Raw genomic sequence first — 11,037 nt, forward strand, 5'->3', positions numbered from 1 at the left:
CGCCGCCTGCCGATAGGCCAGCTGGGGCGGGGGTGGGGGGGGGGGCGCACACGGTGTGGGCACTGCCGTGCTTGCTCAGCTGGATATAGGCGCTGACGCCACTTGCCCAACCCGGGGTGGGGGGGCAGCATGCGGGATACAGGCGCTGCCACCGCTTACCCAACCAGGATGGGGTGGCACAGGATGTGGGCACTGCCACTGCTTGCCCAACCAGGGTGGGGTGGCATGGGATGCAGGTGCTGCCACCGCTTGCCCAGCTGTTCCATCTCCAAAACTCTGGTCTGGTTTGCTTGCATAACTCTTTTCTTCTATGTAATAAACTCTGCTATTGTTTGTCTCCTTACAGATTGCCTGTGAAAAGAGTGATTTCTGGGCAAGTGATATTCCAGGCTACCTTCTACAGAAAGAGGGATCTACAATTTCTTCTCGGCCCAGAAGCAGGGGCCACATGGAGCTGACAGATCTCCTTAATGCAGCTGCTGGGTACATTATAAAATGCAGTGAAGCTGAAGCTTGCTGGGGTAGGGAGCTATCCTAAGGTGCCTTGGTCTACCAAGCATGGAGCAGAACAGTAGGGGGTAACTCAGGGCTCTGAGAATCCCCCGTGGACAGATTTTTCCCAAGCTCCTAGCCTGAACACCTTAGATACGTCATTAATTTCTTTCCCCCCTTCCCAGCTCCCCTCTCCCCACAAAGTGACAACCATCACAAAGTAGCCTTGGGAGACATCTCTGTCTTGGATTACAGATAGCCCTCTAGCCTCAAATGACATCACTCCAGAAACAGACTTTGTAACTCCAATTCTTACCAATCCATTGGTTTTCCCACAGACCCTGATGCCGGCTAAGTTCTGTCAAAGACCACGTTATCACTGGAGCAAACAACACTAATAACAACATCCAAGGTTCCTTCACCTGCACCTCTACCAGTGTCATATATACACCTGCTTACAGTGCCTCTCTTGTCTGCTTTGGATAAGTGAACCCCCTGTAACAGAATAAATGGACCCCAATCTAACATCACACACACAAGCCTGTGGCAGAAAAGGCTTGGACATTCCCTGGGATAACCTGCTTGGACATCCTATCATGGACCTCAGAGCTTCTGTTCTGAAACACCAAAACTTCACAAACTGACTTGAACTCAAAGCTGCAGAATAAAAAACCATCCACAGCATGGATTGTGTTAAGGGACTCAGGATTCTTATCATATTACCTGGTCTGGCTTGTATAACCCCCATGCTGCTCACTGAGTTAACTGCCTTTTTCAAACTTACTAACCTATTCAACCCACCTATACCTATCTCCACAGTGTTCCCCTCCCCGCATCCTTTGTATTTCAGTTCCCTTCTATCAAGAAACACTGCTTTCTACAAGTCTAGTTACAGTATCTAACGAACTAGTCTGTAAGGTGCTATACTTCCCTGCCTTCTGTCAAAAAGGAATGAGAGGGCTTCCACACAAAGGAACAGATAGAAGGCCTGGGGTCCTAATAAAAAAATAAACAAGCTGGACCGCCCTCCATGCTAAGGCGTAATTAGACTTGGCAGAATTCAGTTTTTATTTTTTAATAATTTTGACAGCCAAAATCAATGTTTATTTGAAAGCACTTCTTTTGATTTTTATTGTTTTTTATCAATTTAAATTTTCAGGATTGCATGAAATTAGGTGTGGGGAACAAAATTTAGTAATGACTGTTACAGTATACTGTTAAAAGCTTTACAAAAATCACATTAAAATATAAAAAGTAAATACCCATAAATCAATAAAGCATGCCTGATCACGCAGGGGCTGGGCCAGGCTCACCAGGAGTTTGGCCCCTGTCCCGCTCATGCAGGGGCCAGGGTAGGCTTGCCAGGAGTTTAGCACCTGATCCTCAGCTGGGTCCTGGGCACAGCGGGCAGCTGGCAGCACTGGGCTTCCAGCTGTCAACAACCCTGCCCCTCCAAACACAGCGCTACCAGCACAGCCCCCAGCTCTAAGCAGTGCGCAGGCACAGGTCCCCCCCATCCTGCCTGCAGCAGCTGATGTGTATGTGTGCACACAATGCTCCCTGCCCCAGATTTCCTTACCTCATCCTGATTTTTTTCTCATCCTCCTTCTATATATTTCAATGATTACTAACAGAAATATTTTTCCCTTGATCTGTGTCAGGTGAAATCAATGATCATCAATGTTTATCAATAAAAATCAAATCTTTCCAAGCCTAGGCATAATGCACAGGGATAAATAAAAGAAAAAGTGTACGAGCTCATAAAGGAAGTGAGAGTCAAAATGATAAACTAGAAAGATGACTACAGCAGCACCATGGTTTTAAATGGACTTGAAGAGAAAAGGTTGTATTAATCAAAGCAAGAGAGATTACAGCAGCTGAAATGTTAGAGGGTGGGAGCTGGGATAAGAACAAACTCCATTCAGAATCAGCAACATTTTCTCCCTCTCCAGGCAGCTCAAGCTTTATGCCCAAAGTACTTGAGACTGTGTTAATTTCTAGGAAGTAGCTGCTCTTCCCAGCTACCTTTGGTAAGGAGCAGTATACAATTCTTGAGTCAATCTATAAGAATTATTAAAACATGGAGCAATGCTATAATAAACGTTAAGCATTAAGGTTTTCCAATAACATCCATCCACTGCAATACAGTTTCCCTTTATTTTGAGAGAAGGCAGTACCTACCCTCTTTGAAACAAATCCACATTGTAGAATTTGTGGAGCTCCACGGAGAATTCTACCATGGCCTGTACTTCACTCATTTTTATGAGAATTCAGAAGCCCAAACTTGTCACCACCTTAGTTACTGGAAACAGAAAAAATAAACTTTTTGAAACAAGAAACAAGACGCCTCTTCTGGAACAGAGTGATCTGGAGGACACATAACCTTTTGAACAGACTCCCAAGTTTAGATGCAAAGAGATAAGCCAGTGCTGGTTGTCCACACTGCTTCTTATCAGCATCCGCGTCCTACATTCGCTTGGCTTGTATAGCAGTAATAATTTTGTAGTGGCTTAACTAGAGCAAGATGAGGAAAAAAATATTTTTTCTTGAGACAGAAGTGCAAGAAAAGCTTTCTTTGGACAACGCAGGTGTGTCTACACAGTGCATTAATGCACTTTAGTTAAGGTTCATTAAATCTAGTACTTAATTTGTGAAGTACCAGGAAAATGCACATTACCCAGTCTTAATGAGCATTAACTAAAGAGCATGGGGCACTTTTACATGTGCTCTGGGATCATGTGTGGGCAGGATGCTTTAATCAGAGAGGCTCCAGGAGCCTTTTTGAGTCTTTTTTATGAAGATTTATCTTAATGAATAAAAAATCCCCACAGAAAAGGGGCGACGGGCAGTACAGAGCCCACTGCACATGCATGTGACAGCTGAGACCAGAGCTCTTAGCAGCAAAGAGGGGTGCAACCATGCCACAATGTACCCTTTTTAATCAGCTCCTGGCATTATAAATAGGTTTTTGACTGGACATTCATCTCCAACCAATCTGTCAATTGAACAGTAATGTCTCATGACCAATTGAAGTCAACACTTAAGTAAATATATCAGCAAACCTGATAATGAAGGTGCAATTAACCTTAATGTAAAGGTCAGAACAAAGAGAGGGCATTAGCCAAGTGCTATGTCTAGTTCTTTCCATATATACAAAATCTAAAGGGAATTTTAATATCTAATAGTATTTAACCATTGAAATTGAAAAATTGTAAAAGGAATCCCAAGCGGTAACTAGAAAGTCTATGATACACTAAACGTCAAAATTCTGCTTTCATTTACAACTTTCTCTTTGGCCATTTCAGGACTTGTATGAAGAGTAGATTTTTTTTTTAAAAATCACCTATAAATTACTACCAAAAGGATCTTTGCTCTCACCTCCACTTGTAAATAATCCATCTTAATACATGAAATAGCCAGTCTTCTATTTCTTCATTACTGCTATCAAAAGCATATTGTTTGCACTAAAAATAAATCAGATAGAAAGATTTTAGTAATGGAATCTCTTTGAGTAAGCATATAACAGATCTCTCCCCCTGCCCTCCATCCCATCTCATTTCTTCCTGACACACCCTCATGTTTTTATTAATCCATTACCTACAAAATATTAGTAAAGAATAATTCTACCTTTATTTCATGCTTAAGTTATGAAGTATTTTAAATGCAAGAAAAAATGCTGTCAAAGCCTTTTATTTGCCTGATATGCTTTGAATTTCTGGGAGGCAATGTACCTGTTTCAACACATGTAAGATTACTTTCCTTTTATAGAAATACTTTTAACAGCTCAAACAGCGAAAACATCTTTTACAAATGAAAACCAAAATTACTTCAATAGGTTGTAGAGATGAGCAATTAAACTTCTGCTGCCCCTCCATGTCTGTCTGAACCAGAAAGTATCTAAGGCAGGCCTGGGCAAAATATGGCCCGTAGGCCGAATTCAGCCAGCCAGGCCATTCTATCTGGCCCGTGGGGCCCCTCCAAAAAATAACTGCTACCAGTCCACGGCTGCCCCTCTGAAAGCCAGCAGGAGGCAGGCTTTCAGGAGGCTGCCAGCAGCAGTAGCAGGCAGGAGGCCCTCAGGGCACTCTTGGCTCACAGCAGACAGAGATCCTAAGCGGCGCACACACCTTCACACCAGGCCAGGCTGGCTCCATACAGCCACGCGGGGCTTGCAGCACTGCAAGCAGGAGCCACGCACCATTGGGCTGGGCCGGTTCCATGCCTCCACATGGGACTTCCATCACTCCCATCACTCCAGTGGGAAGCTGCATGTGGAGGCATGGAGCCTGCCCAGCCTAATGGTGTGCATGTGTGGGTGGGGCTGAGTATTGGGGGCTGCATGTGGTGGCATAGAGCCGACCCAGCCCGCTGGTGCACGCCTGCAAACCAGACCAGGTTGGCTCTGTACCACCACATAGGGCTTGTAGCACTGCAGGTGGGAGCTGTGCGCTTTTGAGCTGGGCTGGGCTGACTCCATGCCTCCACTGGGGCTTTTCAGCACTCCAGGGGGAAGCCACATGTGGAGGCATGGAGCATGTGCAGCCCAATGGCACATGGACTGAGAGCCATGGGTAGTTGTGTGCCATCAGGCTAGGTGCACTCCGTGCCACCTCTATCAGCTTCCTGCTGGAGTGCTGAAAGCCCCACATGAAGGCGTAGAGCCTACCCAGCCCAATGGCGCATGGCTCTCATCCACAGCACTGCAAGCCCCATGTGCTGGCATACAGCCAGTCTGGTCTGGTTCGAAGGCGTGTGCTACTGGCCAACCCCACACCATGTTCAGCCTCTGGGACTCAGCCAGAGCTGTGCACCACTGGGTGGGCATTGAGTGGTCTGAAGACCTGCTGCCTGTTGCTGCCAGCAATAGAGGCTGTGAGCCATGGGGAGGGGTAGAGAGGGGGAAGGAGGCACATGGTAGGGGCTGCCCCCACTCCCCTACACCCCACATACACGAGACCCACCCACAATCCCACCCCCACCATAGGCCCAACACATCCACCTACCCCACACATACCCATGGCCCCCTTCATTCTTTCACAACCTGCCCCACAAACCCCACACCCAGGCCCCCACAAACTCCACACAAATATACCCCACACCCACACAGGGGTAACGCATAGGCGATGCTTTTACTGCGAGTGAAATCAGTCCCCCTCAGCCAGCAGGACTGGCCACTGGGGGACCCTCCTCACCCCCCCCGGTCACTGACTGGTGTCGGGGGGGCACATGTCCCCCCTGACTCAAGAGGCACCAGACACCCATGCACCCACACACAATATACAAAACTTTATTTTGAGCTGTTATGCAATCACCTCTATATATGATATGCAAATACATGTAAATTAGGACAAAATATTTTTTTAAATAAAATCAAAAGATGTTATAGTAGATGTTTGATTTTTAGTATATGATTTGTTTTTTTTCCAGTTCCAAGATGGCAAACCCCCCTCCCAAAAGGAGTACTTTTAGGGGTAAGGAGAGGGACATCTGGTGGCAAAGGGCAGGGGGTAGGGGGTGGGACTTCCGGTCCCAAGATGGCAATCGGAGCAGGGCACCTAAAGGAGAGGGGCTACACTTGTGACCCTTGACAGCTGGAGGGCTGCAAAAGTTGTTAATTGGTTCTCCAGCCAAAGTAACTGTCCACCCCTGGTATAAGGGGACATATACACATGACACTTAGAATAGTTTAAATGCAGTTTAAACCTGAAACAATCAAATAAACAAGCTTGTTAAACCAGTTTAAAGCACCTCCATGGGGGATGGAGCTACTTGGAGCAATTCAAAAGCATACCTGGAAAATTAAGTAAAATTTGAACAGGGTGTGCTGTGAACTACTGCAGTCTTGAGTGCAGACACCAAGCATTCCATGATCAAGTAGGTCCTCTAGGGATCCCATACTGCACTGCTCTCTACCCCCTCCCCACACTCCTGCAGACTGGCTGCTCTGACAGCCAGAACGTCACTGCCTCCATTTTGTTCTTTCTGTTGGCACTTTTTTTTTTTTTTTAAATCAACAAGCTCCCTTGGACTGCTGGTTCAATAAAAGCAATCTTTCTAAAAACCATCGTTGCTTTCACTCCTCACTCAACTATAACTAGAGACCTCTCTAATTTGTGGTGACTGCTCGCCAATTTTGTGGGGAGCATGCAGGGCCCGGCAACCATATCGCAGGCAAGGCGCTGCAGCCTACCCCACACCTGGGTGGCCAAGGGGCCCCATGGCCCCACCTCTCACCACTAACTGTCTGTGAGGGCTGGCAGCCCCACCTCTCATAACCGATTGGTGGAGAAGGGTGGGCCTGCATGACAGGCAGCCCTCACAGACAATCAGCAGTGAGGGGCAGGGGCGGCAGCCATCTTGCCAGCAGCCCTTCCAGTTAGCAGCCCCCCCTTTCCCATTTTCTGCCCCAGCAGGCTACCACAACACCCTGAGAACTTCTGGCATCCTCTGAGAAGCCAGCTTTTGGGGGTGGAAAGGTTACCCCCCCGCCCCGTTGATTTCACAGGCGATGCCAAATTTCGCAGAATCCAAAAATTGAGTGCCTTCACTGAATAAATACTGAAGTGGCCAATGCAGTTTGGCAGTTGATTATGTTCACTTTAAATACATTCAACACCAATTACAAAAGTCAAGACAAGGGTCTAGAAACAGTGAATTAAGAAAAAAATCCATCAGAAATAGATTTCAAAATTCCAGAGCCTAGAAAATAACGCAATCTGGCTTTCTAAAGGGCAAAGCCTCTCATTTCAAGCTTCCTATTCCATTACTAGTATAAGAACACTACATTGAGACTTGCATGACAAGTTTGAGAGAGATAAGAGAACCTGTAACAGGGGTAGGCAATTATTTCAGGCGGAGGGCCACTTACTGAGTTTTGGCAAGCCATCAAGGGCCACATGACAGGTAGCCAGGGGCAGATAAATATTAATTTTCTAAATTTTTTAGGGGCCCTGTGGGCCAGGTAGAATGGCCTGGCGGGCTGCATCCGGCCTGCGGGCCACGTTTTGCCCACCCCTGACCTATAACAAAGAGTTTGCATATTATGATCACAAAGGGTTTAAATAGCCACTTTAGTTTTTAAAGAGAATATCTAGATAGAGAATCTATTTCATACTGTAAAAATTAACATCTTCCAAACTAAGAAACTGGTTGCGTAACCCCAGCTCTATTTTATTCGTTAAAATTAGTTACTCATATTTTTGATAGTCCTGGAGAGCCATAAAAGCTTTGAGGAGAAAAAAGTTTCTATTGTAGTCCTATTTATCAGAGCTGCTAGCCAAGTTCTAGTGACAGCATTTTATTTGTGAACTAGTATACTCTTTATAACTCTCCTACAGTATCACTTTCAAGAGCAAGAGCAAGTTTACAGTGAAAACTATTGAAGGGTAAAAAAACCCCAAACACATAGTCCCTCAACAGCATTTAAAATAGGACAAGATCATAAGAAAGTAGGTCTGGAAGGGACCTAACCTACCTCATGAAGTCATCAAGTCCAGCCCCCAATAATAGATTCATATCTTCTTAAACAGAATTTGATTGTACCTCCTTCAGGCCAAATACAAAACAATAAATGCAAAATTTTAAGATTAAGACTAGCTAATGGAACACCAAGCTTTTTATACTATAAATGGTTAAGAATTAATATGCATAGTTTAATGGGGAAGCTGCTGACAGGTGTCACAACCCAAAGGGTGTGATTTTTGTTTTGTGTGCTTCAGCACTGCTAAATTGTTCCCGCTAAATTGCAGCTTCTTTGCATGGTGGAGTTTTCTGCTGCAAAAGAGAACCCCGGTGCAAAAGAATTCCCGCCACCAGTAGCTTTCTTTGCAGGGTGCATTTCTTTGTTGCAGCACAGAAGTGCTCGCTGCAAAGAGTTCCCGCCATTTGTATGCTAATTCGAGCCCCATTATTGGCCAGTTCTAAATTATTCACACGTGGCGGCTAGCGATTGGCTTGCTAGCCGTATAAAAGGCTTGAGTGGTTTCCGCCCAAGTTGGAAGACTCCACGAACACCAGGAGGAGGAGGCTTCACGTTGTGTGAAGATCTCTAAGCGCTGCGGATCCTCACGGACCCAGAGCATTTCAAGCAGGCAACAGAGGTCTGATCAGCCTCTGGCCTCTCCCCGTCGCCGGTAGATTCCTAGACGTATCCCTTCCTGCGCGCAAAAGAACCGGACCCACGGAGCCTAGCAAACTTCGTGTGAGTCCAGCTGGAACAACTGACATAGTTGTTCAGATGACCGGACTACCTCAGAGCACAAGTTCCACGGAGCCTAGCAAACTTCGTGTGAGTTTATTCAGAGCTCTTTTGGACGAGTACTTTCTTCAGTTGGCACGACGGGCTCGCGGTTTAGAGCCTCCAACCGGACGGGCTAGAAGAGTGTTCACGGGACGGAACTCTAGTCCACCTCTTATCTTTTCTATCTGCAACTGTAACTCAAGCAAGTTTTCCTGCCTGCACCGCAACCATCTTCGGTGTAAGTAAACAATCTTTAAATCTACCGCTATGAGTCTGTGCCTAATTCTAGCTTGACGCGCGCCCTCTCCGACCCCGCGTGCCCGTGCTGCTGGCCACAGCCCGTGCAGAGCACAAAAAAGGGCCCGGGTCGCGCCCGGCCCGCACAACAGGCAATTACAAGAAGAATTTCATTCTGTCCGAAGTCTAAAATTGAGATCAGAAAAGGTCCTTGCTGAGATCCTACATCTCAACTCATCTTATGGATAGCCTCAGAATTTAACCTGCACTTCATACTTGCACGTGGGAAGCAGTCACAGGGTACAAAATAACATTTGTTTAAATTTCATGCATGGACTTGTGTGTTGACCTCATTAGGTGAAAAGCAGTTCTCATTAACATAAATTAATTTAGTGTTATAAAGCTCTGCAACTGCTCTGCATGTCATTACCCTGTACTTACTTCATGAACCAGAATACTGAAAAGAGTAAGTCAAGAGCTGTTGGCTACTTTCCCCAACAAAAGCAAACCTACTGGTAAAAATATCAAGTTTTATTAAGAAAATGCAGAGCATTTGTTACTAGATTTATGTCAAATTATAGTTATTCCTCAAAGATAAAATATATATATAAGTCATACAAAATGAAACCATCTGTACATTAAACACAGGATTCTACCAACATTTAACAGCCTATATAGTAAACCACCACCTTTTGGTATATGTCTTGAGATACCAATCATTTTTCATTGTTTAGATACCAGCAGACTTTTATGCAAGAGGCAAAGATTGCTGTGGGTGATATCTTTTATTGGACCAACTGCATAATTAGGAGAAACTTAGATAAGCTTTTGAATGCAATGCTTTCTTCATCAGGTTTAAGCATCTGAAAGACTAAGTCTATCGCAACCATGCAGTTTCCAATGAGAGAGAGATCACATACAGCCATCTTGTCCCTCACATAATTCCTGGACCATCACAGCTACATTACTCCAACACTACCAGAGCAACAGGCCAGATTTTCACTCAGTCAGCCTAAACATTCAATCCGATTGATAGAAGCAGATGTCTGCACCTGCGTGAAGTCCCCCAATTTCAGTGGGAGATTTACAAAGATGCAAAAAAAGCTATGCGCATATATGTGGCAGCAAAGGACCCTGAGCCTTACTACTTACTTCTCAACGTTCAGTGTACTAAATCATGCTCAACAGATTTTGAGTTGCCTGTAAAGAAGTGAAAATCTTCAATAAATTGTTTATTTAACTGTCTTCTGCAATTTTACTTTCACAATTTTACACCATTTTTATAAAACAAAAAAGGACATATCCCTTGGTACATATTTCAGCCTTTTATAGATTCAACTTACAACACTTATTTGGTTATCAGTTACAGTAGATCCATAGTTTCAACTTTTGTATCCCACTGTTTTTAGTACTAATTTGGTACAGTCAAACTTCCTAACATTATTTGTCCCCATCTGTCCAAATCTTCAATCAGTTTTTAATTTAGAACCGGGAGAGGCCAATCTCCAGCCCACATGCCACAAAGTAGCATGGGCAGCTGCTGTATGTGGCAGGTGAGCTCCAACCACTCAGTAAAGGGAAGCAGGGAGAAGACCTTGGAGGAGGTATCAGATGTCACTGCCAAGATCCAAGTTGACCCTTCCCTGATCCTGCAGCTGCTGCTGATTTCAGGGATTTAGATCCTAATTCACCATATAAAACTGCAGTGGCTGCAAGGCCAGGGAAGGGTTAACTTGGCTCTTGGCAGCGACACCTCCTCTTACAACAGTGTCTTGCTCCTGCTCCCCTCCACAGAGGAAGAAAATTTCAAGTAAATATATTTTACTTGAAAGGGTAAGGAAAGCTCTGTATCATGTTGTTAGTACAGCTCTTGGTAAAGGATAACAAAATAGCTGTTCTGTTTGTTTTCCAATACCTCCTCTACCCTGACACTTTGAAGAAGATTGAAAAAAAAGGAAAAACAGATTATGAGTGGGATCTACAGACGATGAGACTGACTGATGTGGTTTTGTTCCTCCCATCTCCAAGTTTTTATTCCCTATATTTCAATCTTTGTTTTCTTTACAAAC

At 44.9% G+C, this 11,037-nt stretch overlaps 1 protein-coding gene across 5 annotated transcripts in view; it reads right to left on the minus strand.

Moving 5' to 3' along the window:
* FAM135A (family with sequence similarity 135 member A) overlaps nt 1–5,688 on the minus strand; it is a 127,811-nt gene extending 122,123 nt beyond the window's left edge. For all 5 annotated transcript variants that reach the window (XR_003096494.1, XR_003096495.1, XM_025217037.1 and 2 more), the window contains exons 1-3: nt 5,676–5,688; nt 3,871–3,956; nt 2,674–2,794 (exon numbers count right to left, since the gene is read on the minus strand). Coding sequence is in view for 3 of the 5 variants with exons in the window: in XM_025217037.1 (XP_025072822.1) it covers nt 2,674–2,750 (77 nt within the window). In the remaining 2 variants the exon portion in view is untranslated. The remainder of the gene's footprint in view (nt 1–2,673; nt 2,795–3,870; nt 3,957–5,675) is intronic.
* Nucleotides 5,689–11,037: the final 5,349 nt, after the last annotated feature.

The sequence above is a fragment of the Alligator sinensis genome, unplaced genomic scaffold (genome assembly GCF_000455745.1).
Source record: "Alligator sinensis unplaced genomic scaffold, ASM45574v1 scaffold499_1, whole genome shotgun sequence".
NCBI classification, from domain to species: Eukaryota; Metazoa; Chordata; order Crocodylia; family Alligatoridae; genus Alligator; species Alligator sinensis.